We start from the raw sequence: 27,906 nt of genomic DNA, 5'->3' as shown, positions 1-27,906 counted from the left end.
TCACAGTCCTCATGTTAAAACGATTCCTGTTATGGTGTTTCATGTAAGGACGTTTCCAATCAAGTTTCCTGTTGAAGCATTTCATGTTAGGTGTACTGTTACAATGCTTCCAGTTACTGTGTTTCCGTTTTCCTGTTATGACATTTAGCGTTACATTTTGTTTCGACATTTTGTGTTACGCTCCCGTTACACTTTACTGTGATTATGTTTCGTGTTACAACATTTTGGGTTACATTTCCTGCATGTAACAATGTTTTCTGTTAAAATAGTGATGTATATATAATGTATATTTGATAGTGTATATCTTTAGTTTGTTTGTTTGATAATCATATGTGAATTTGGAACCTACCTTCAGCTATATCCCGTTGGTGTAACACATGTCATAGTGAATGCTATAAGAACAGCCAGTGTCTCATTCACTAGTATTCGCTAATAGCTATCCAAAACATAACTTAGTTTTTCCAAGGATGGGTGTGAAGAAAGTGATTATGATTGTGTATTAATGTTTACATTGTAATAGCACTTTATTGTTTACTCTTTTTTTACTTGCATATTTTCTTTATTTTTTCTGGCTTGATGCCCTCTTTGTTTCATGGGTAGGGGATGGATTAGACAGGCTTTTCACCTGGGGGTTTTGTTTACACTGTTCTAAATGGAATCAAAAATAGCATTGTATGTGTCTTCTATATAAGTGTTTATGGTATACGTATATGTATGTATGATTGCATGTTATTTTTGTTTTGCATAATCAATGCTCAATAAAATAAAATGAAACATGTGATTGAGTGTGTGTGTGTGTGTGTGTGTGTGTGTGTGTGTGTGTGTGTGTGTGTGTGTGTGTGTGTGTGTGTGTGTGTGTGTGTGTGTGTGTGTGTGTGTGTGTGTGTGTGTGTGTGTGTGTGTGTGTGTGTGTGTGTGTGTGTGGCTGACTTGAAAATCTGCGTCACACTGAAGCAGGAGGAGTGAATAAAAATATATAATAACGCCAGCCAAATTAATATCTAATTTACTTTTATCCAGGAAAATATGGAGAAGCTGATGATGGTGTGTTTGACGGAGAAGCACCTGGACTTTGCTGGAACTTTGCCTTAACACTACATACTTTCAATTCATGGGAACGTTTTACCGACAAAAACATGGTTGAGCCATGGAATCACATGTATCCCCAATAGTAGCAAACCTTTACATGTAGGACATGGAAAAGAGGGCTCGTAGCTCTCTTATCTGTACGAAGTCATTGGTACAGATATGTGGATGATACATGGGTAAAAATCCGAAACCAAGAAGTGCAAGCCTTCACAGAGCACATTAAGTCAGTGGACAAAAACATCAAGTTCACACGTGAGGATGTCAAAGACAGTAAGTTGCCTTTTTTAGACTGTGATGTCCACATTGGAGAAAACAGGAGCGTCCATGTCGGGGTTTACCAAAAACCCACACACACCGATCAATACCTACTTTTTGACTCACACCACCCACTGGAACAGAAACTGGGCGTTATCAGAACCCTACAACACAGAGCTGATAATGTTCCTACCAGCCCACAGGCAAAAGAGAAAGAGCAGTGGCATTTGAGGGAAGCCCTCAAAATCTGTGGTTACCCCAGCTGGTCGTTTGTGAAAAGTGCATCCAATTCCAGAAATAATAAGAACAGAGTGGATGAAGAGGAAAAAGGTGACAGACGCAAACATATTGTCATTCCATATGTTATCAGGTCTTTCTGAGAAACTCAGAATTTTTTTGAACCAACACAACACCCCAGTACACTTCAAACCAGGCAACACCCCGAGACAGAGACTAGTGCATCCTAAAGACCGAACACCTCACACCCACAAAAACAATCTGGTGTATGCTATCCATTGTAATGATGAATGCACTGATTCATATATTGGGGAAACAAAACAGCCACTAAACCGCATGGCACAGCATACAACTCTTCAGGCCAAGACTCAGCTGTCTACCTGCACTTCAGAGAGAAACAGCACTTCTTTGACAAAAAAAAATTACAGATTCTGGACAGGAAGTACGGATGGTACGAAAGAGGAGTGAGGGAAGCCATCTATGTCAAGGTTTGCTTGTTTACATCAAAACAGTTGCTTTTCTCACAATGGTAGGGCAAAACCATGCTTGCCCAGGCACACCCTCCTAGTTTTGGAGTATAATATTTGGGGTTATGGCGCCAGCCACTAGACTAAATCTGACCAGTCTAAGTGTATGAGCACGAACTGATGAAGCCTACTCGGATGAAAGGCGAAACGTCTTCTAAGAAAAACCAAACAGTCCAGTTGCAATCGATTGAATGCCCTGAGATGACAATGACCTGGATGAATGAGAACATTCATAGACAGCCGGAAGGAGATACCGTAAGAGTCCACTCTACAAGGTAAATGCTGTACAGTATTATTGCATTACTCAATAAAACTACTTTACTGTAGTTGTTTATACTACATTTTATTGTATTGTTTTTCATTCTATTACTTATTATCTAAAAGTTGTTTTTCTTCTTAAAAGTATGTTACATGTACAATTGAATTTTAATTAATTTCAATGGGCAATACTGATTTGAGATAAGAGCTATTTTTGTATATTTGATGATGTATATTGTTAATTAAATTGATGATCATGTATATTTGATAATGTATGTTGTTAGCTGGTTAAAGTGATGATCATCTACATTTGATGATGTATTTATTTTGTTCTTTGTAGTGCATGTTAGACGGTGTGCAGAGCAGTAGTAATTTCAGTGTTGGTGCCAATAAGGTATATGGGCCTAACAATAGTGTATAAATTAACCCTGCAGAAGGCACAGAGTATTGAACTAATAAATAAACACGCTTATAACTTTATAAGATTGTTTGTCAAGAACAAATAAAGTGGATTTGCCAACAGACGGTGAACCCCATTGTCAATAATAGACAAACTATCGTAAATTAAAAACAAAAATCATGGAAATAATAATATAAAATATTATATGACAATAATAATCGTGTGCTCCTATATGACGATAATAATAGTGTGAACAGTGGAGCAACTGTGAAGACAGTTTTTTCAAACAGCAGACAGAGTGTCTTTTAATCTTGTTCATTTTACACTTTTAGAAGGCATGTGAAAGAATGATTGTGTAAGACTCTACCTCAAGTTGCGTATCCAGTGTAAAAGTGAGGGTGTACTGAGCATTACAGGTACAGTGAAGAGTGCACACAAGGTGAGGTGAAGCTGCAGGTCATCTCTGGCCTCTTGTAAAGCCAACTCTGACAGCAGGGCGGATGTGCCGTTACATTCTTTGGCCTTACTGGAATGTGCATTTCCTTTGTGCTTCTGAGGTACCTGCAAACATTTTAAGTACACATGGAAGTATGCAGTTACTCTCACTCTGAGTATGCTAATCAAATATACTTTTTCTTACCAGATTCAGAATGTGACTCAGGTACCTTTCAGTCATGTGTAGTCTTAGTACCTGCATGTGCATATTCCATATACAAAATGTTATTAACTGCTTCCTTGCTGTGTCATACATTTCCTTTACAACATACAAAGCAGCTAAATGACAACAAGTTAAGACCTTAATGCAGACCTGGGCATTCTGCGGCCCGCGGGCCGCCCTTTGTACGTCCCTGTCCGGCCCGCGTGAGGCCAATCATAAATTACAAATTAAATTTAAAAAAGTATCTATCTCGAGTGCGCAATACAACGGTGCTGGTTTTGTTTTGAAAAGCGTTATTTGTATTACTTCCGTGTGGACGTAAGCTCGTGCGCGCAGTTGCAATCACAAATTACAAAATAAATTTAAAAAATCATCTATGTCGTGCGTGCAATACAACTGTGCTGCTTTTATTTTGAAAAGTGCTATTTATGGCCGTATGTCCTGTGAGTGAAGGCGCACAGCGACAAGTGATGCACGGTTATCCCCGAGACGCTAAAAAGAGAAAAGTTAATGACGAATGGCGTGTTTTAAAAAAGACATGGACTGCCAAGTAAAGGTAAAGCCGTTTGCTTAATTTGTGGTACACATGTTGCTGTGTTTAAAGAATATAGTGTAACGACCTGCTGAAGTTGATGTTGTGTTCTTGAGTTGCGGAAGGAGTGAGGATAGACGTGCGTGTGGAAGGAACAAGATAAGTTGAGCTGGGGCGGTATAGCTCGGTTGGTAGAGTGGCCGTGCCATCAACCTGAGGGTTGCAGGTTCGATCCCCGCTTCCGCCATCCTAGTCACTGCCGTTGTGTCCTTGGGCAAGACACTTTACCCACCTGCTCCCAGTGCCACCCACACTGGTTTAAATGTAACTTAGATATTGGGTTTTCACTATGTAAAGCGCTTTGAGTCACTAGAGAAAAGCGCTATATAAATATAATTCACTTCACTTCACTTCTGTGTTAGTATAGGTTGCTCAATAAAAGTTTAAAAAGAGCGTCAGACTTGGTGTGCACTTCTTTTGGACGCTACAATTGGTGTCAGAAGTAAATCTTTGTGCATACTGCGCTGCTTAATTGTGTGCTCAGCCTGCTACGTCATCGGGAGGTACGTGCCACAATGTTTCCTGGCGACTTTGTCAAGATGGAACGGGAGGCAAATGACATTGAGTGGGGACTTATGGTGCCAGCAGCACTGCAGATGTCTGTGTGAATCCAGGACGTGAGGAGCTCGCCGCAAAGCGAGAGAGAGAGGGAGGAAGGACAGAGGCAGCGTCTACAGGTGCAGCGCACGCTGCTTGGCATGGGGGAATTCCGCCCTCAATGAAGACTCCCAGGTTTGATGGCAAGGCGAACTGGGAGGCATTTCATCCCACTTCTGACACCAATTGTAGCGTACAGAAGAAGTGCACACCAAGTCTGATGCTCTTTTTAAACTTTTATTGAGCAACCTATACTAACACAGCTCAACTTATCTCGTACTTTCCACACGCACGTCTATCCTCACTCCTCATTTCCGCAACAGCAACGCTTCCTCCTTCTTCGCCAATCACCTTGCAGGCGTGCTACGTTCACAACAAAGAGGATGCAGGATAAAGTGACAGAAATTTAAATTTTTGCATGGTATTACACATCAGGAAGCGTTGTGTAAGAAAGTGTTAAAAATAAAACCATCAAAAGCCATCTGCTTTTGAATACAGATAAGTTAAGTTAAATGAAAATATTATTATTATTATTATTTATCTTACGGTATATCAAAAATAATTTGAGCAAAATTTAATTGAAATATTGTCGGTGTGGCCCTCCAGCAGTGCTCGGGTTGCTCATGCGGCCCCCGGTAAAAAATAATTGCCCACCCCTGCCTTAATGCGACTGGCAGGACGGCGCAGTAGCCTGCAGAGCAGTGTACCACCGGCAGCCGCTTTATAGGGCGATGGGGGAGATGGAGGTGGGACCAGAACAGATGGAAGCACAGTTGTAGCGCTAGCCTAATGACTAGGCTAAAGGCTAGACCGTGACTTCAATTGCATCTGTTGTATTCATTATCTTTTATTATAATTGATTAGTGGTGAGGGATTATACATTTGATGTTTTTATAAGTGTTTGAGGCATATTTAGGACGTGGATGATTTAGCTTATTAGCTTCCTTAGTCATCAATGAACAATTACAATTAAAGAGAGATAAGGAGGATCAGTGGAGCTGAATGTAATTTAATAGTTACAACATTCACTTTTAAAATGTTGATCCAAAGTCAGAAAAAAAATTCAATATCAAGCCAGCAGCAGCGTTTGGAGGGGGAGGCGTGAGCAGTGCCATTGATGCCTTGATAGCAGCATAATCCTGACTTTTATTAGTTGTCAAAAATAAAAGTTTTTCGGTGTCCCTGTTAAGAGTCAAAATTATATTATTTTCACATCTGTATTTTGGTTATTTTTATTACTAGAGTATTGGGACATTTTCCAAGGAAGCTACCAGAAGGAAGTTTTGGTCTTTTGACCGATTAAGCCATGTTTTAGCCAGCAACAACTTTCATCTAACTTCTAAAGCCACACATTTGCAACCTAATAGCTAGCACAAAGTAAAGTGAACTCCTATTCTCTCTGTTCAAATGAACAGCTGTTGATATCTGTTTCTTATGCTTGGAATACGTTGTAACGTGTTGACTGGAAATTAACTGAGTTTATACCCTTGAATGCTTTTAAAACAATCTAAATGCAGTAACCTCATTTACTTGCACTTGTTTTTTAATCGTTTTAATGAGTATATGTTTGTTGTTACTGTTTATGATGTAGCTTTGTGGTACCTGCCGATGCCTCTTGACCAGGACTCCCTTGAAAATAAGATAATAATTCTCAACGGGATTTTTTCCTGGTTAAATACAAGTTTGGTAACTGCATTGTAATCCTTGGCAATTTTAACAAATGGAGAATAACATTTTAGTTTTAATCCTTATTATCTTAACTGACTTTACCTCATTGACATCAACGAGTCAGAAAGCCTTCAGGTAGAAAGTAGTGTTAAGGGCTGCGGGCAAAACACTATAGTCTCAATAGCATTTTTTTTTTGCTGTTAGCAGGAGGTCTTAGAATGTAACGGCCAAGAATAGTGGAAACCTACTGTAATGGTCCCAGGTCCCCAAAAAATATCTTGAAGCCACACAACATGAAGAAGCTGAATATATCAAGTATTGCTGCTATGTCAAAGGAAGAACATGTTCTGGACTCACTCTGTACAGGTGCAGCAGAAAGGCAGCAATGATTGACAACGCTCCACAGCATGTTCCGCCCACAACAGTCAGAAGCAGAGTGACAAGAAGCTGAGTCCGCAGTTGTAGTGTACCACACTCACTTGAGACGGATGGTCTAGCACATGGAATATGTATTTATTACGTATTTGAATACTACTTTCTATAGCAGGGGTCCCCAAACTACGGCCCGTGGGTAGTCCCAAGTTTAAAAAAAACAAAAACAAAAACAAAAAAAAGCCCCCGCCCCCTTTTTTTTTTAAATAATTTTTTTAATCTGTCCTTTCTAGCCCATCCATCAATCCATTTTCTACCACTTGATACTCTCGGGGTCTCCTAGCAGCTCAGGCAAATCATATAGTCTAAAAATGCACTTCCGCTCTATAACATGACGCTCACGTCGCAGTGTCATTATCATTAAGCAATTTGGGCACGAGAAAAAAAAATGGCAAAATCGTTGGGTAAATGTAAAATAGACCCCGAGTGTAGAGTTTTTAAACATCAGTGGACATATGACTTTTTTTTGTTCAGTGTAAGGAAAAGACAGTTTGTCTAATCTGCAATGAGACAGATTACACACACACACATATATATATACTGTATATATATATATATATATATATATATATATATATATATGGATGGATGGACAGATGGCCCGGCCCCTAGCCAAATTTTTTGAACCCAATGAGGCCCCCGGGTCAAAAGGTTTGGGGACCCCTGTTCTATAGTATACTTGTATGTGTGCTTCATATGACTGTACAGCAGCTTTGTCTAAACATGGCAATTGAAGGACCATTTGGATATTGTTTACATTTAATTCATATTAAACATGCTAAAATCAATACAATGGAGCCTTAATTTACTGGCATAATTGGTTCTTCAACATGGTTCGTAAATAGAAAGATTCAAGCAAAATTCTCCATAAGAAACAATGTAAATATGAATAATGGTTCCAGCCTCGACAGAAGTTCCTATTTTAGTAAAGGTTTGTACATTTTGAACACAATATAAAGTGCTACATAGTATCTTCAAAATGAAACATAAGGGGATGATGGATCAACTATCTCTTAATTAACAAGCATAAACAACAAAAACAAGCTAAACTGTCCTGTATACGTTGCTCTGTCAACACGCGCACACACACACACAGAAGTCCCTTTAGTGTCATCACAAACGATCTGAAATTACAAAAATCTCTAACTTTAACAACAATATTGCAACAATAATAAACATTTAAAAATGTAAAACCACTTGTTCCTTTGTTGTCGGCGAATGTACAGCTGACTGGAGCAGGGAGCAGGCAGACAGAAACAAGGGGAAGAAGGGAGGGGGCTGTGTGTCTGTGAGTGCTGAAAGAGACGAGTCCCTTCTCCGGTGGTGTGATATAAGTCACCTTTGGCATCTTTTTGCAGAAAGGTTCGGTCTCATCACAATCATTTTTTTTTCTTCCATACTTGCGAGCGCTTTTAAAGTACTCCTCGCAAATAGTCTTTTTTTATTTTAGATCTTCAGGGATCCCCTCCTTCTTTACATGCTGGTCTGTTGTCTTTTTGGGACTCATATTGAGTTAGCAAAGTAGACAAAACTTCTCAAAAGGTAAAAAAACACAGAAAAGGTTACACACGCTGAAGCATTGAATAGTGAACTGTACTGGGCAGTAAGTGACGTGGAAGGCTACGCCTCCCCAAAAATGGCAGCGCCCTGTGGCACCAAATGTCTGCCAGCTGGACATAGAGACATGGTTCGCACACACACGCAAGTTTGGCTCAATCTAATTGTTCGTAATTTGAATAGTCTGTAAATTGAGGTTCCATTGTACATTAATTTCCGTAATTTCCCGATTATAAATCATAACTTTTTTCCCATGCTTTGAACCTAGCGCTAATTACGATGATTTAGGGATTTTTCCAAATTCACAAACTTCGCACGCACCAATAAATTTAGCTTTGTCACATCAGACCAATTAAATTGTTCACATCAAATTAAACACACTCACACAATCATTCAGTCAGCCATTCAGCCCGTAATGCTATCACTCTGGGAGTGAAATGCACATGAGGCAGCCCCCAATCCAAAGGAATCGTCCTGGCCATCCAAGAAGGAAACACACGGAACGGAAATCCACCACCATCAACTGACCTCGAAATGCTGGACCACCATGGGTCAAAGAAGGCACAAGCCCAGAGGTGACCTGCCTCGAGACGAAAGTGAAAATGATAACAAACCAGAGAAAACACCGGGCAAAGCAACCCCGAATCCCCTCAATTCCGACGCTGACAACCCCAGTGACCAGCAGGCGGAAGACAGAGCTCAGTGACTTCTGTGGTAGACTACTGTATCATAGTCTTTTGTTACATTTGTGAATAAACAAAAACGCTTGTGAAATTATTTTATGTTTACTATATAGACGTGTGCGGTGAATTGATATACAAAATGAAACATTTCCAAAAATTAGGTGGGTGCATCTTGTTTTGAAGTGCGATTTATAGTTTGGAAATAACGGTAAAAGCAACTCATTCTGAATGAAAAAACTCTACATTTCACATTTGTGTTATAGGTTATTTGTATCGTAGCCAAAATCGATGTATTTTACACACGACTGCCCGAAACCTGCCATGTGGGCGTTCTGTGAGCAAATATTTGTACGTGCCACCCGGGCGTCCAAATCTAGTACACATGATCATCATGAAAATCATTCTAAAGTCTTGATAGTTGGTGCAATTTTTCGTGAATTTATTTAGTTTTTCTACGTTGTCCAAATACTCCTTCAAAATATTTGATTCCTAGAATGTGCCGTGAGCCAAAGGCAACTTCGGACATGGCTGCTGTACAGTGTTTCCATAGTTGGTACCTGTGCAGCACAGCTAATATAAACGACATCAGGCGGGTGATGACTGTCAGCAGTGTGCTGCCCCAAAATGCAACAGCTGCCCCAAAGATGTAGAGCAGAGGGTGGAGGAGGTGTGGCCATTCTAGGGCTGCGGTCATGCCCTCATTAACGGTCTCATTAGGGAAGGTGGGTGGGGCCACATCCATTGGGGGAAGGCCAAGCAGTGACCATACATCTTTTGCCCATTTACAACTGATAGGTTAAAGATGGTATGTTACTTTTGCAACATTTTCTTACATCAAAAATGCTCCACTGCAACTACCATACCTACCTCAATATGACATGGATGAAGTAAACAGGCATGTTGACTTTATGGGGTTGGAAGCTTTGACCCAGCAGCAGGTGTGTGGCTGCAGGTCGACGTGATGTCAGGAGGGAGCAGAGCTGAACCCCACAGGCCAGGAGAAGCGTTACACTGGTGTACATTGGCACCATGGGGCCAAAGAACCTCAGAACCTGGCAAATGAGACCAGATTGTGCGACTAAACAACATTCACCATACAACGGATATGTTTCAAGGGACAATCCTCATCAAGCAACACAAACAGGAGAGGCGATGATGTTTAAGGAGAAGGAATATGTCATTATTTTATGGGCATGAATATGATTTATTTTGGGCCAGCAATGATGTATTTGAACAGTTATTATATCATGTACATCTTCATGATGTACATGAACAGCAAGAATATGTCAAGTGTTAATTTTGACAGCAATCTTTAATTTAGTTTTAGTTATAGTCTTTTGAGAAAAATATATTTTATTTTCAGTCTAATTTTAGTCACCTAAATCGATTTAGTTTTCGTCTAGTTTTAGTTGATGAAATTACCCAACATTTTTAGTCAGCTAAAATTACAGTAAATTTAGTCAACTAAAATATAAAGTATAAAAGACAAGGAAGGCCTCTCTAAAACTAATTTGAAAGCACCTTTGTATAGACTACCTGCAAAGCATTTGTTTAACTCAAAAGCAGCATGATCTTATTGTCAGGAATGGTGTATGATGCTTACAATGGTCAATCCCAATAAATATCTTTCAGACACTTTTTGTATTTTTCATGCTACGACTCTGACAAAGCAGGTCTGTATGTGTGTTGTAAAACAGAGTTACGATGCATGCCTTCACTATAATTGGTTTGTGAATGCGGGAGAACCGAAAGCAGCAAATACACACAGCTTTAACTTACATTTGTGTAGATGTCACGATGACATTTAAAATAAAATGTGTCCTCTTCACTTGTGGAAAAGACCTCTTTCATATGTGTGCTGTTAAAGAGCTGTGATGGGATATATTCCGAACTTGTCCCACCTATCTGCAAGACAAAACTAAATTTGATTGGAATTCGTTTCTATCAACATTATCGTCTCGTTTGTATTACTCGGCGAAAATGTCAGTTAATTTTGTTACCGTCTTAGTCAACGTGCATTTTGTTTTTATTCGTTATCGTTTTATTGTAATCAGGGGGAAAAAGGTTGTTGACGATAACTAAGATGAAAATTATTAGTCAACAAATTAACACCGATACTTTGAATTTACATATTTTGAATAATAAACTGGCTTGAAAATATTCAGACCCTTGAACTTTTCCATGTTTTGTCATGTTATAACCACAAACAAAAATTATTTTTTTTGACATTTTATGTGAAGAATCAACACAAAGTGGTAGATGATTAAAAAGTCCAATGATTGTTTTACAATTTACAAACTGAAACACTGTAAAAGTATTATTTTTACTATAATCATGTTATATCCATAGATATCTATGGTTACTGTATATATTTGTATTATCATGTTTCAAAATATCATATTTTATCATTATATTATCATCTTTAATCATATTGTCATCCTTTATTATTATATTATCTTATTTTATCATTATATTATTGTAAAAAGTAATACATTCAAGGTCATAATTGAGCACTTATATAACAAAATTTAGACATCATTTACACATCTATGTTTATACATCTAGACATTTTATTCGGGCTACGTGCAATACATCATAACACTTTATTCAAGCTATGTGCAATACAATATAGCATTTTACAGTATAAGAATATACATTTATCTTTAGCCTTGTAATATTATTTAATTTTATCTTTATTTTTAAACCAATTAACTGGCATTGAGCTGCCCTTTACCTGAATGTGAACAAGTCTGTAATGGTGATCCTGACCTTTCCCCGTGTATACGTACATTCAAATAACAATAACAGCTAGAAAATTCCAGCAGAAATTTTGATGGGCTTGCTATCTGTGCCCTGGACGTCTGGCCGGTGGTCGCTGGAAGCCGGCATACTTTTCAGATAGTGCCAAGTGTCTGAATCCTTGAGTTTTAGGTGCAACCGTACAAAATGAGCTACATATCTATCCTAAACTATTAGCATGCTAACACTTAACATGTATGCTAACGTTAGCTTGCTAACAGTTAGCCTGTTTCACATACCAAGTTATATGACTCTAAGGCAGGGGTGTCAAAGTCAAATGGACGGAGGGCCAAATAAAAAATTTAGCTACAAGCCGAGGGCCGGACTGTTCGAATGTTCATTGAAAAATTTTTAAATGACGCATATAGTCTAGTGAACCTAATTGAACCTACTGAAAACCTAACAAATATATTCCAATATGATCAGATAAATAAAGCAATATTTTCTTATGGCTCTGTCAGTAATCTTTAATTTTCAACAGACACAAAAGACAAATTTCCTTTATATAAAAATCCCCATAACATGAACATTAAATGAAAGAAACCGGTATTCAAGGCACCATCAGTAGCCTATATTTTCTATTTTAGCAAAAGTGGGCTAAATTTACTTCAAAGAAAAAAACAATAATAGCAATTTTCCATCATCCACTCAACTGAAATATTTTTAAAATATAATTAAATTGAAATACAATAAAATAAAGTGCAAAAATCTATAAATCAAAAACAACACTTTGTTTAAGGAGAAGTAACATGCAGTGAAAACAAATATTAAACTTTAACTTTTAAACTTGAATTGAGTAAAAACTCTAAATATGTGATTGCACAGTAATGTTCACATTAAACCCCCCTCCTCCCTCCGTGGGAGGGAGGCGAGTTGGGTGCCCGAAACCCCCCGCTGGTTTCGGCCCGCCCCTTGGCGCGCGTGGCACGGCGGGCTCCGCGACCCGACGGCTGGCCCTCGTGGCTTGACGGCGGGCGCGTCCCGACGGGCCGCGCGTAGGGGTCAAACGCAGAAGTCTCAGGGCCTCGTGGTGAGGGGGTGGCCTGCGGGTTTCGGCCCGCTTGACCCCCCCGCTCCGCTTGGCGCGCGCGGCACATGACGGGTTCCGCCACCGACGCTCGGGCTGCAGCCCGACGGTGGTGCGGGCCCGGCGGTGACGCGCGGTTTGGGGAAACAAAGCAGAAGTCTCAGGGCCTCGGGGCCGGGTTTCGGCCCGCCCCCTTGGCGCGCGTGGCACGGCGGGCTCCGCGACTGACGGCCGGGCTGCAGCCCTTCGGCCGGCAGGCGCGTCCCGGCGGGCCGCTCGCCCCCTTTCGGAACCTTGGACCGGCATCCGCTTGGTGCGTGTAAAAGATCTGCGGTCTGCGGGCCGGTTCTAATAATAAATCAAGATCATCCCAAGGGCCGTAAAAAACCTTCTCGCGGGCCGGATATGGCCCGCGGGCCTTGACTCTGACATATGTGCTCTAAGGTGTATGGCTGCGGAAGTAGAGAAAAAAGTGTAACATTTTCTGAAAAAGTTAGCATGCTAATGTTAGCTTGCTAGCATGCTAACGTTTAAATGCTAACAGTTAACATGTTTCACATACCAAGTTATATGACTAACGTGTATGGCTGTGGCATTAGAGAGAAAAGTGTAAAATTAGCTAAAAAAAGTTAGCATGTTAATGTTAGCACGCTAACAATTAACAAGTGTCACATACCAAGTTATATGACTCTGAAGTAAACGGTTGCAAAATTAGCTAAAAAAGTTAGTATGCTAACATTAACATGCTAACAGTTTACATGTGTCATATAGCAAGTTATATGACTCGGTTGCTTTACTTGCTGCGGAATTAGAGAAAAAAGTGTATAGTTAGCTGAAAACAGTTAGCATGCTAAAGTTAGAAAGTTACCACATGATAGGGGTAATAAGAAATACCAAAATGCACTATTTGTTGGTGTCGACATAGAAAGTAGTAAAAAATCTAGCACAAAATGTTAGCATGCTAATATAAGAGAAGCTAACAAAAAATGTTAGCATACTTGTTCGACAACAGCGTGTATTGAAAAAAACATGATTTTTCTAACGGAGCTTCAATCATAGACATCTTAGAAGTAGGGCTGCAACAACTAATCGATTCAATCGATTAAAATCGATTATAAAAATAGTTGGCGATTAATTTAGTCATCGATTCGTTGGATCTATGCTATGCGCATGCGCAGAGGCAATATATATATATTTTTAAATTCTTATTATTTTTTTACATTTTATTTTAATTTTTTTATAAACCTTTATTTATAAACTGCAACATGTACAAACAGCTGAGAAACAATAATCAAAATAAGTATGGTGCCAGTATGCTGTTTTTTTTCTTCCAATAAAATACTGCAAAGGATAGAAATGTAGTTTGTCTCTTTTATCCGATTATTAATCGATTAATCAAAGTAATAATCGACAGATTAATCGATTATCAAATTAATCGTTAGTTGCAGCCCTACTTAGAAGTAGACGCAGCATTGGCTGCTGTGACGCGAGAAATTCTGCCGCCATCTTGAAGTGGTGATGAGGAGCCGGCGAGCAGCCTAAACTGACAGTTGACAGGTAGAAAACAAAGATGCCGGTCTGGTGTTCAGCGTTTTCCTGCTCAAATGAGCGGACTGGTGAAAATAGGAATCTGAGGATTACTTTTCACAAGTAAGATTTAACATTAATCAGAATCAGAATCAGAAATACCTTATTAATCCCCGAGGGGAAATTATTAACGTACTATTGGTTGTATTTTGTGAAAAGATTACCACAGAGTTGAGAAGGAGCAAAGATCTTCAACAGTACTGAAATCGTAGCCGCTAGCAAACAGAGTAGTGAAGTGAAGTGAAGTGAATTACATTTATATAGCGCTTTTTCTCAAGTGACTCAAAGCGCTTTACATAGTGAAACCCAATATCTAAGTTACATTTAAACCAGTGTGGGTGGCACTGGGAGCAGGTGGGTAAAGCGTCTTGCCCAAGGACACAACGGCAGTGACTAGGATGGCGGAAGCGGGGATCGAACCTGCAACCCTCAAGTTGCTGGTACAGCCGCTCTACCAACCGAGCTATACCGTAAGTATGACCATAATAGAATTGCTTGTCAATTAAATAATTAAATTTTAAAATGTCATACGTGAATAACATAAAGTTGAAATAAATGATGAAGATAAAGATTGTAAAAGCCAACTGGGGTAAAAGTTATAAAGTATAATATAATATAATATAATATAATATAATATAATATTATATAGTAAAAGTTACAAAATATAAGACAATACTTTCTTAACAGTATAATTGTAACCAGGAATAAGTCTTCAAGTAACAATATTCAAATACTAACATTGTTGGGTAAGACAGAATTTGGTTTTATTCTGAATCCAGTGAAACAGATTGGTGGTTTTAGCTGATATAAAGACTTTCAGGTGTTTATATATGTTTATGTTTAAGTATTTGGCAGACGCTTTTATCCAAAGCGACATACATAAAAAATACATATAAAACAATCACTTAAGGGAAGAATGTAATACAAAATATCGATACAAAGTGTCAAAACAGATTAACTCTCTGCTGCTGCAGCAAGAGATACAGTCTATAGGTCCCTAAGATATATAAATATCTAATGTATTCATACATTGTTTATGTAGGATATACGCATGTATATATAACCTAATCATATTGTTTCTTGAATTTAAAAATAGCTGACCGTTTTTTTCCCCCTTCTCTGGGATTATATTCCCAGTTTTGATCTCGGACGTCTGGTCACTTATAGCATACAAGAATATTCTATTACTGTTAAGCCAGGGGTGTCCAAAGTGCGGCCCGGGGGCCATTTACGGCCCACAGGTAATTTTTTAACGGCCCCACGGCACATTCTAAAAATACAATAAAAGAAATAAAAAAACATAAAAAGTGGTATAAAAGAGCCAACAGGTGAAATGTAACAAGAAAATGTTGCAATGTTGACTCTAATAACACAAAGCTGCCAAGCAGGCTGTATCTTTCTTTAAAAAATAATAATGAATCAAAATCAATGTCATTATGAATTATTGACCTATTCAAGGCTCCAATAACGTCACATTAAATATTCCACTTTGAGATATTCTTTGGGGAAAATGTTGCATATTTTGTGTTTGCTATATAAAAAAGTAAGCTGTTTTTTTTTTGTTTTTTTTAAAAGGGCCTAAAACGAACAAACAAAAAACATAAACAACAATACAACTTATAATTGATGGATGGATCTGAAGTTGGTCTCCAGATTACTGTGTTAAAAGTAAACAGTTAAAAAAATGTATACGGTAATTATTTTTTAACAATTTAATGAGTAGGACCCTTTTGGATCCCCAATCATTTTTGTGTGATTTGTTTTTAAGTGTCATTGCTAAAAATAAAAAATAAAGAATTATAATCAATGTTGAGTTATTGAGTTATTGACCTTTTTAAGGCTCCAATTATTATATAATCTCAAATATTCCACTTGAAAATTTAATTGGGTGAAAATATTACATATTTTGTGTTTTTTCCATTAAAAAAAACATCTTATTGACAGATAGACCTAATGTTGATCTAGAGATTTAAACCTTGAATAATAATAACAATAATAATACTGAATAATGACACATTTTTTATCATTTTTGGACCAAAACCCTTTGCGGCCCCCGGGATCAAGCCTGAGTAGAGGCCTAGAGGTATATTTGTTTATACATATATTGTATTGGTTTTTAAAATAAAAAATATCAAAATGGCCCCCGCTTGCTTTGATTTTTCAGTGTGCGGCCCTCAGTGGAAAAAGTTTGGACACCCCTGTGTTAAGCAAACTATGAATAATAAAACATGCAAAAACATGTGTCCTTTATCATAGCTACACATATGACAAAAAAACGCGTGAAAATCAGTGGTATTCAGTGATGCAAGATTAATTAAAAGCGCTGACAGTTCATTGCTCCTGCCAAATGAATTGCACTGAGTGGAGCGGATCACCACTCCAAGATGGCGGCCCCGCGTCTCGTCAGCGCCAGTAGGCAGTAGCGGTTGATGCTGCGTCTACTTATAAGATGTCTATGGCTTCAATGCTTAGGCTGCTACCCCGGCGACCCAACCTGGGATAAGCAGAAGATGGATGAATGGCCATGTTGTCTGTCAATGTTGTGTCCCTGAGGGGAGGGGCTGTCACGTGACTTCAAAGGACTTCATGTAATTCGATGAACCTGCTGCTACTACAAAAAGACACAGCAGTTTATGTAGGATTTGTTGAAAAACTTCATGCCAAACGAAGTCTGATTGTGGGCAAACGCCTCGAGATATTGACTTTTCGTAAACACAGTGAGCGCCTCAAGGCTTTGGGGAACGTTCCGATGTTCTTAGATTTCCAATAAATGGAAAAAATGGCCGAGTTTGAGCAAGAAGGGATATGTGAAGTTTTGTGTTTTGAGGGTTTTTAGAGCCGACATTAAACATTGGAATCAATAAAAGATTTGGCTGACTTTCATGGCTTTTGAGGGCCAACAGAAGCAAGATGGGAAACATGGCTTCCATAAAAGTGACATTTTCAACGTTTCAATTGTGTCGTCGTTTTCACCGAAACACATGACAGTGGGATAAAAGATGTGACCGTGAGGAAAGGTTGTTCACAAAACAAAGTGTATTTTCGCAGCTTCCACCCTCTAGTAAATTAGATTGTACGCCATCCGCTTTAATGGGGGGAACCCCAATGACGCTCGCTTCCTTCCGATGGCCCTCCAGCCAAAACCACACATTGGACAGGGTCAAAGTAGACACATGTGTGAACAAAATGAGACATTAAGCCCCGAGCTACGTGAAAGTATGACTGAGCTACAAGAGGAAGTAATCTCGCTGTTTTGAGCGTTCTTAAAACAAAAACCTCAATTATAAAGGTCGCCCATAGCGATTTGTTTCCGGAATAGCGGTAACACGAAATGTTGCCAACTATAAATACCGCTGTCGCCCTCATCAAGACCTTTCCGACAGTATAAGATACGTATGTAGGGGTTTGTTGGTTGGTTCGTCGCGCATTGATCCCAGGAGTTTATGAGAAAAACTGAGAAAAGAAAATGGATGGATGAGTCATTATATTATGTTTTATCATCATATCATCTTTAATCATTATACTATCTTTTATCATACTATAATGTTCTATCACAGGGGTCCCCAAACGAATCTGGCCCGCCAGCGTCCAAAATCCAGCTCGCGGTAAGTCCCAAGTTTAAAAAAAGAAATAAATAAATAATTAAATTGTTCTTATTTTTCATCATTATTCTAAAAAATCTGTCCTTTCTAATCTATTTGCTACTGCTTGTTACTCTCGATGTCTCCTAGCCGCTCGGGCAAATCATATGGTCTAAAAATGTATTTTTCCATTTTTCCATTACATGAAGTGCGCACTCTTTCAGTCAATTAGTGCGCGAGGAATATGTATATATATGCGGCCCCTGAGTCAAAAAGTTTGGGGACAACTGTTCTATTATATTGACATGGTTTAACGTATATTTTTTTCTATCATATTACCATGTTTATCATATTCAACTTTTATCATTATATTATCTTTTATCGATTTGTTATCAACTTTTATCATATTATCATGTTTGATCACTTTGTTATTATGTTTTTTCTCATTATATCATAATCTTTTATCTTATTATCATATTTTATCATTACAGTATATTATCATATTTTATCATTGCAGTATATTATCATATTTTATCAATATACTATCATATTTGATCATATTATTATGTTTTGTCATTATATTATCATGTTTTATGTTATCATGCTTTATCATAATATATTATATCATATATTATCCTGTTTTATCATTGTATTATGTTAAATTATATGTTATTATGTTTTATCTTTATGTGATTGTAACATTCATCCATCCATTTTCTACCGCTTGTCCCTTTCGGGGTCGCTGGAGCCTATCTCAGCTGCATATCTACGATAATTTGTACATAAATAAAGGATGTAGGTAGGATGTATATATTATCAGTAAATTATCAGAGACACTTCAGTTTGTTAAAGCATTATTTTAAGCAAGTTATGGTTAATAAAATTAACAACAACACATCATTTTTCACTGTTTTTGACAACTCTCCCATCAGACCGTGACAACAGTACAATATGAAGTAAACACAATAAAATATTAAATAGTAGGAGTATTTGATGTTCCCTGACTAACTTATCAAACTTTTTTTCATCAAGTACTACCTCAGAAAACTGCTAAAAAAAATTGCTACATATGAATAGATGCCATGCTGTGCTAGTTGCAATACAATACACATGGTCAATGACCTGTAATATTCACAGACAGTGTGCAGTGTGCAATAGGAATGCAACAATTATAGATTTTGACTGTACGATTATAGTCTGAGTAATAATCACGTTTTCACGATTGATTAATTTCACAAAAAAAATAAAATAAAACAAACAATAACGGTCGACAGGAAGTCTAAAGCCACTTTTATCGGAGATTTTCGTCAAAACATGTCAAGTCTTTTCTCATACACGTTCGGTTAGCGGTTTCACAATAATAGCGTTATGCTTCACACCCGGTCTAACCAACAAAATAACGAAAAATTATCTTACAATAGATCATGCTCTTCTGTTACTCTGTGTTATTCTGTGATATTTTACCTAAATAAATGTTTTCTGGTAGACTAAAATTAAGTGTATTGTAATGGCAGCGGCGATTTGAAGGAGGAAGACTTATTTGAACAAACTCGTCTTCTTCTTCGCTACTACTGAGACTTGGTTTCATACTGCAGGCATGCCTGCCACTGCTCTCTGCAACCTACATCAGGTCATTACAGTTCACTACACAATATTACTATCGCTATGGTACATGCTTTTATAGTCTGTTCAGATTGACAGTCCGCAATTGCAGAATATTTAATAGTCTGAATATTACATTTTATTAATAAGTATGTAGAGAAGGTTAAAACATTGTCATGCAGATATATGAATGCCATTAACTTGCACTACTGTGCAGAAGTTTGGGGAAATAATTACATTAGCACACTATATCCACTCATCACCCTGCAGAAGAAAGCAATAAGGGTCATTCATAAGGCAGGATATAGGATCACACATATACATTGTTCTTACATTCAAAACTATTGAAATTTAAAGATCTCCTGAAACTACAAACAAAACAAATTACATATAAAGCAAAAAAAGTGTAAAGTGAGTACAGTGGTTAAAATATTAGTGATAATATATTTTATTAAGATCAGTAAATGTATCATTGTATATATTAATAATAATAATGGTAATTAATAATGATGGTAAGAAAGCTAGTTATTTGATTTATAAAATAAGAGGTGAGAGTAAATACGTTTCGGTTTTTCCCACTCCTTTTGGGATATGAAAAAAACCCTACCATTATGTTTTGTTTTAATTTTGTATGTGTTTTCATTGAGAAATATGTGTTTCTATTTCTGTACCTTACTGTAATGTTAAGATTATTTCCCTTTTTCCATTATTTTTTATTTTGCTTTGTTTTTAACATGTCCAAAATAAATAACTATTACTACTAACATGTAACGTACAGAATTTCAGAAACATTTAATGATGTAGAAAAAAAAAACTAACATCTTCGACAATCAAAGCATGATCGTAACAATCCACATTTTGTGTTATTAATGCATTAAACTGCTATCTAAACATGGAAGTGTCGCTCCTCTCCTCTAAATGCAAGTGCTCCTAAAGCAGGATTACAAATTCTCTATTCCTACAAAATAGAAAATCTGGCAAGACACGAAATATATATATATTTTTTTTTAAACGTGTTTATATCCTTTTAGTATTGAGCTATTTCAAAACGCATAATGTGTAAAAACATTTATGTACAGCCCTTTGAGACACTTGTGATTTAGGGCTATATAAATAAACATTGATTGATTGATTGATTGATTTAATTAAAGCAAATGAATTGTCCAGTCATGGTATTAAAAACTTTAAACATGATCTGTCTGGAGTACACTTATTAATGACGAAAGAAAAGAAAAAATCTGCAATAATCGCGATTAAATATTTTAATCGTTTGACAGCCCTAGGACTATGTATAAGTCATCTTACATAAACAAAAACATAATTTACCTGTCCCAACACCATGGGTAAAGACGTCCTGACTGACACCTGAGAAAATACTTAATATTAGATATTATATAGCTGCTGGGCACTGCCCAAATACTGTAGGCATTCTACCTTATATTGGCAGTTGGGGGCAGTGTGGAGCTGAAGGTGGACACTTGATACATTGTCTGGACTACATGTGTGAAGCATCCCAGAGATCTCTGTCACTGATGGCACACTGGTGGTAAGAGCAGAGGAAGCAAAGTTAATATGAATGGAATGTACAGGTGTGTTGCTAAATTTGGGCAAGGTAATAGCATTGACCTGGCTGTTGTTAAAGAGTCTTCCAAAAACCATGGCACTTTTATTCTGTAGACGCTGGGTAGTCTATCTGTTGGCAAACATGCAGTGAGCTTTTTTTCCATGGGTTGTTTACATGTGTTTGAACAACAAAATGCAACTTACCTTTTTGGGCCTTACATTGACTTACAACACTAATCCTGAAAGCCTGATAGACCTAAAACACATCCATGCAGGGACAATGCAGTGACAACCTGGTGAAAACATGTCCTGTCAGCACTGACAAATACCTGGTGAAAGTGTTGCAGCTCAATGGTGTGAAGAAGCCCTGTGAGGTTGATGGTGATATCACTGACAGTCCAACCTTCAAACACAACAATCCAATGTCAAGTCTGTCTCAAATATAACATGAGGATAGATTTGTAAACAACTTACCAAAGGACAGAACATGTGGAACAGGAACTGACAGAGTCACAGATTTCTGTCTTTGCCACTCACACTCCACCATGAACTGTAATAAAGTTCAAAATCAAAGTATTCCACTTATCTTACCGTGTTGACACACACGCGCGCGCACGCACACACACCACAATTTCCAGTTTCACATTTCAACATGTTCGAAAAGGAATAGGAAGAAGCATATCTTATTTAATCCTACCCCTTTTCCATTTCTTAACAATGTGTGCATTCATGTGTCTGTTCACTTCTTGTGCTTTATTTGTAACACAAACAAATGAAATAGAAAATAATCAAAAAAGTTCTCATTAATAATTATTTATAAGTTGTGAATCCCATAATAAGATGAATAAGACGATCTCATTTTTCAAGAAGGTTCAGATGTTTATCTTCCTTGTACAGTGGAAACACTGAGTTTGAACAGTTTATTAAACTGGATCCTATTAGTACATTGTTTGGCTTATTTGTTTAATTAATTTCATAATTTAAGTCTACATACTGATCTACTAAAGAGTTTAAAGAGGATCTATTATCAAAACCAACTTTTTATTACCTATTGTTACATTGTTTCTGTATTTGAGATCTGCATAAGTCCTGAAAATTTGATATCAAACCGCGGATGCATTGCAGAACTATCTATAAAACAATCTTGCCTTCTTTCATACTCCCTCCAAATGCGCCGTTTGGAATTTGCCTCACATGTGACAATTTTCCATTTTTGTGACTTCAGCGAATATTTCTATGTATGGTAGAGATATACCCAAAGAGCTTTGTGCGAGCCTGCCATTGTAGTCCGACGTTGTAGTAAATTTTTCCCTATCCTCTTGTTGAAGGGCAGACTGACTTGTACATGCACATGCATCCTACGCAGTTGCCATTTGTAATACAAAGTAGCGTATAGTTCTGTCAGTAGACATGATATGGTACCGCTAAAAACTACAACATCACTGACGGGGAGCAGACGCAGTCGAAGTGGAGGCACATAAATAGGACCGCCAAAAAAATGGTGCATCCTGAAAGCTGTATAAGACGGCTAGTATATACTAATACAACAATGTTACACACGTTGTATAAGTAGTAGACCATTGCTACGCATACTGTATAGACTAGTACACAATTTCTCCACAAACCGTCCCTACATACTAGTACGCCATTGCTACACATACTGTATATACTAGTACGCCCTTGCTATACATACTGTTTATTAGGGGTGTGGGAAAAAATCGATTTGAATTCGAATTGCGATTCTCAAGTTGTGCGATTCAGAATTGATTCTCATTTTTAAAAAATCCAATTTTTTTTTTGTATTATTATATTTTTATTTTTTATTAATAAATCCAACAAAACAATACACAGCAGTACCATAACAATGAAATCCAATTCCAAAACCAAACCCGACCCAGCAACACTCAGAACTGCAATAAACAGAGCAATTGAGAGGAGACACAAACACGACACAGAACAAACCAAAAGTAGTGAAACAAAAATGAATATTACCAACAACAGTATCAATATTAGTAACAATTTCAATATAGCAGTGATTAAAAATCCCTCATTGACATTATCATTAGACATTTATAAAAAATAAAACAAATGAACAATAGTGTCACAGTGGCTTACACTTGCATCGCATCTCATAAGCTTGACAACACACTGTATCCTATATTTTCACAAAGATAAAATAAGTCATATTTTTGGTTCATTTATTAGTTAAAACAAATTTACATTATTGCAATCAGTTGATAAAACATTGTCCTTTACAATTATAAAAGCTTTTTACAAAAATCTACTAGTCTGCTTGCATGTCAGCAGACTGGGATAGATCCTGCTGAAATCCCATGTATTGAATGAATAGAGAATCCTTTTGAATTGGGAAAAAATCATTTTTGAATCGGGAATCGTGTTGAATTGAAAAGAAAATCGATTTTGAATCGAATGGTGACCCCAAGAATAGATATTGAATCGAATCGTGGGACACCCAAAGATTCACAGCCCTACTGTTTATACTAGTACGCCATTGCCACACATACTGTATATATTAGTACGCCATTGCCACACATACTGTATATACTAGTACGCCATTGCCACACATACTGTATATACTAGTACGCCATTGCCACACATACTGTATATACTAGTACGCCATTGCCACACATACTGTGTATACTAGTACGCCATTGCCACACATACTGTTGGTGACCTGGGGACGCTCACGTTTGTGAGACCTGGGAGCAGCTTGGGCGTCGTGGTTATTTTTTGTTAATGGTTTGTCCTCTTTAACACATTTTTAACACACTTTTTATCACTTGGAGCTTGTGTTGAAGTTTTTAACAATGAGTTGCATCTACTTAGTGGCGCTTTAGACTCTTTTTATCCGGTTCACATGTGGATTAAATGTTGATGGCAGCATTGTGGGCTACAGGATCACCTACATCCTGGAGATACTGTTTAAATTGCGACCACAGACAGCATGCAACGTAATTCCACCCATTCTCCACTCGCTACGGAGCAATACCCTGGCAACGACAAATGAACTATCGCACAAAGAGCGCTGGAGAAAGAGAAGGAAGAGAGGTGTCCAACGCAGACTGACTAAATACGGGCTAGATAACTCCCAACTATCCTTCTCTCAAATGTTCAATCCACCAGGAATAAAATGGACGAACTAGAAGCTTACACAAGGTGTAAACGTGATTTTAGAAACACATGTTTGCTGGCCTTTACAGAGACCTGGCTGAAAGCATCCGACAGCAATGAGGATCTACACATCATCGGCTTCGGGCACCCTGTGTGGATGGACCGGTCGCCTCACACAACGAACAAATCTTGTGGAGGCAGAGTATGTTTCCACATCAATAAGAGGTACTGTAATAACGTCACAGTTCGGGAGAAAATATGCACCCCCGACCTTGAGCTTTTATCCATTTCACTTTGGTCTTTTTACTTGCCAAGGGAGTTTCCCCAGATTTTTTCACGCTTGTCGACATACACCCGAGGGCCAGCATCCCGGCAGCCACCCATCTTATCGCGGAGGTAACCAATAGACTCAATGCTATCTCACTGAACGCACCTAAACTTATTTTTGGGGACTTTAATCAGTGTCAGATACACACGACTCTAAAGATTTACAAACAATATGTTACCTGTGCAACAACCCTAAAAAAACTCCACAATTGACTGTGTTATTGTCTCAGTGCCTGGTGCTTTCTGGTCCATGTCCATGCCTCCCTTTGAAGCATTTTACCACAGCAGTGTCCTGCTGATGCCCATCTATAAACCAATATGCAAGAAGCAAGTGCATACAGTAAAAACAGTAAGATGTTGGACAGAGGAAAGTATAGCCACCTTACAAGCATGTTTCGATTTGACAGATTGGGATGTCTTTTAAAAATAGTTCTTGTGGCTATTTAAATGAGCTAACATTATTGGTTTCCTCTTATATATATTTTTGTGTGGACTCCCTGTATATTCCCTGTAAGAAAATTACCATATTTTCCAACAACATTAAGGAACTAAAAAGTGTCAAACATAAAGAAATGCATTTTTTACACAAAGAGCATGCATTAAAAGGAAAAACATTAACAGAGTGGTAAGGAGCGAGATAAGGAAAGGAAAAAGAGTTTATAGGGATAAGGTAGAACACAAAAATACAAGTGGAGATCTTCGGGCAGCTTGGAAAGGAATAAAAGCAATGACCTCCATCTCTCAGGGAAGTAGTAGGAGTGACAGGACTCCTATAACAATTTAGGGAATAAATATGGCTGACCTCCCCTCCCAATAGTTTTTATTCTTGCTTTGAAAATAATTACTTTTCCGGTAATATTTCGCTCCTTGAAGAGTCTCTAACCCCTGATCCAAACATTATCATCGAACAGGAACATGTTAGAGAGCTTTAAAAACAGGTCAAAATAAGGAAGGCCCCTGGTTTAGACCTTATTTATGGGCGCACTCTCCAATATTGTGCTTACAAACTTTGCAGTGTCCTCCAACGTATATTTCAAATGTCACTGAACTATAACCAGATTCCTGGCATTTGGAAATCTTTTACTGTGATTTCCATCCCAAATATGTAAATCTCAACAACTTAGTGATTTTAGACCAGTTGCATTTACATCATTAATAATGAAAATCTTTGAAAAAATAGTTAAAGGCCTGTTCATGTCTTCTATAGAGGGACTTGATCCTCTACAATTTGCCTATCAAGCAGGGAGAGGTGTAGATGATGCAAAGCTTTTTATACTCAACCACCTTTACAAACACTTAGAGAAGCCACAAGTCCATGCAAGGCTCTTATTCACTGATTTCTCTTCAGAATTGAATACAAAGCAGCCACATCTTTTAATAGAGAGGCTTGTGTCTATATGAATTGTCTCACCAGCGTGTGCTATGGATTTTAGACTTTTTAACTGGCAGAGAACAAAGAGTCTCTGTCAATGGCTGTCTCTCTGACTCTGTAACCATCCCCACAGGTTCACCCCAAGGATGCGTCCTCACCCTTACTTTTTATTATGTACAAACCCTGTTTCCATATGAGTTAGGAAATTGTGTTAGATGTAAATATAAACGGAATACAATGATTTGCAAATCATTTTCAACCCATATTCAGTTGAATATGCTACAAAGACAACATATTTGATGTTCAAACTGATAAACTTTTTTTTTTTTGCAAATAATCATTAACTTTAGAATTTGATGCCAGCAACACGTGACAAAGAAGTTGGGAAAGGTGGCAATAAATACTGATAAAGTTGAGGAATGCTCATCAAACACTTATTTGGAACATCCCACAGGTGAACAGGCAAATTGGGAACAGGTGGGTGCCATGGTTGGGTATAAAAGTAGATTCCATGAAATGCTCAGTCATTCACAAACAAGGATGGGGCGAGGGTCATCACTTTGTCAACAAATGTGTGACCAAATTGTTGAACAGTTTAAGAAAAACCTTTCTCAACCAGCTATTGCAAGGAATGTAGGGATTTCACCATCTACGGTCCGTAATATCATCAAAGGGTTCAGACAATCTGGAGAAATCACTCCACGTAAGCAGCATAGCCTGTGACCTTCGATCCCTCAGGCTGTACTGCATCAACAAGCGACATCAGTGTGTAAAGGATATCACCACATGGGCTCAGGAACACTTCAGAAACCCACTGTCAGTAACTACAATTGGTCGCTACATCTGTAAGTGTACGTTAAAACTCTCCTATGCAAGGCGAAAACCGTTTATCAACAACACCCAGAAACGCCGTCGGCTTCGCTGGGCCTGAGCTCATCTAAGATGGACTGATACAAAGTGGAAAAGTGTTCTGTGGTCTGACGAGTCCACATTTCAAATTGTTTTTGGAAAATGTGGACGTCATGTCCTCTGGACCAAAGAGGAAAAGAACCATCCGGATTGTTATAGGCGCAAAGTTGAAAAGCCAACATTTGTGATGGTTTGAGGGTGTATTAGTGCCCAAGACATGGGTAACTTACACATCTGTGAAGGCGCCATTAATGCTGAAAGGTACATACAGGTTTTGGAGCAACATTTGTTGCCATCCAAGCAACGTTACCATGGTTAGTTGGTTACCCTGCTTATTTCATCAAGACAATGCCAAGCCACGTGTTACATCAACGTGGCTTCATAGTAAAAGAGTGCGGGTACTAGACTGGCCTGCCTGTAGTCCAGACCTGTCTCCCATTGAAAATGTGTGGTGCATTATGAAGCCTAAAATACCACAACGGAGACCCCCGGACTGTTGAACAACTTAAGCTGTACATCAAGCAAGAATGGGAAATAATTCCACCTGAGAAGCTTAAAAAATGTGTCTCCTCAGTTCCCAAACGTTTACTGAGTGTTGTTAAAAGGAAAGGCCATGTAACACAGTGGTGAACATGCCCTTTCCCAACTACTGTGGCACGTGTTGCAGCCATGAAATTCTAAGTTAATTATTATTTGCAAAAAAAAAAAAATAGTTTATGAGTTTGAACATCAAATATCTTGTCTTTGTAGTGCATTCAATTGAATATGAGTTGAAAATGATTTGCAAATCATTGTATTCCGTTTATATTTACATTTAACACAATTTCCTAACTCATATGGAAACAGGGTTTGTATATTAATTAATGCAGGAGTAGGCAGAAGGACACCGATCTGATTAAATTCTCTGATGACACTGCACTGCTGTCCCTCCTCTGTGGTTCACAATCAAAGCATGAGAGCGCCCTAACTGATTTAATCTCCTGGTATGACTGTAACTTTTTGGATTTAAATGTACCTAAAACCAAAGAATTGATTATTGATTTTAGACATAAGA

General features: G+C 38.0%; 1 protein-coding gene across 2 annotated transcripts in view; it reads right to left on the bottom strand.

Moving 5' to 3' along the window:
* pgap1 (post-GPI attachment to proteins inositol deacylase 1) overlaps positions 1 to 27,906 on the bottom strand; it is a 56,626-nt gene that overhangs the window by 2,809 nt on the left and 25,911 nt on the right. For both annotated transcript variants that reach the window (XM_062067811.1, XM_062067812.1), the window contains 11 exons: positions 21,587 to 21,662; positions 21,442 to 21,515; positions 21,317 to 21,368; positions 21,176 to 21,242; positions 20,984 to 21,089; positions 20,876 to 20,914; positions 9,821 to 10,005; positions 9,511 to 9,741; positions 6,639 to 6,774; positions 3,407 to 3,457; positions 3,134 to 3,327 (listed from right to left, as the gene is read on the bottom strand). In XM_062067811.1, coding sequence (XP_061923795.1) covers positions 3,134 to 3,327; positions 3,407 to 3,457; positions 6,639 to 6,774; positions 9,511 to 9,741; positions 9,821 to 10,005; positions 20,876 to 20,914; positions 20,984 to 21,089; positions 21,176 to 21,242; positions 21,317 to 21,368; positions 21,442 to 21,515; positions 21,587 to 21,662 — 1,211 coding nt within the window. The remainder of the gene's footprint in view (positions 1 to 3,133; positions 3,328 to 3,406; positions 3,458 to 6,638; positions 6,775 to 9,510; positions 9,742 to 9,820; positions 10,006 to 20,875; positions 20,915 to 20,983; positions 21,090 to 21,175; positions 21,243 to 21,316; positions 21,369 to 21,441; positions 21,516 to 21,586; positions 21,663 to 27,906) is intronic.

This window comes from Entelurus aequoreus, linkage group LG13 (genome assembly GCF_033978785.1).
Source record: "Entelurus aequoreus isolate RoL-2023_Sb linkage group LG13, RoL_Eaeq_v1.1, whole genome shotgun sequence".
NCBI classification, from domain to species: domain Eukaryota; kingdom Metazoa; phylum Chordata; class Actinopteri; order Syngnathiformes; family Syngnathidae; genus Entelurus; species Entelurus aequoreus.
The sequence above is the reverse complement of the archived record's forward strand: the minus strand, read 5'-3'. Positions and strand labels throughout refer to the sequence as shown.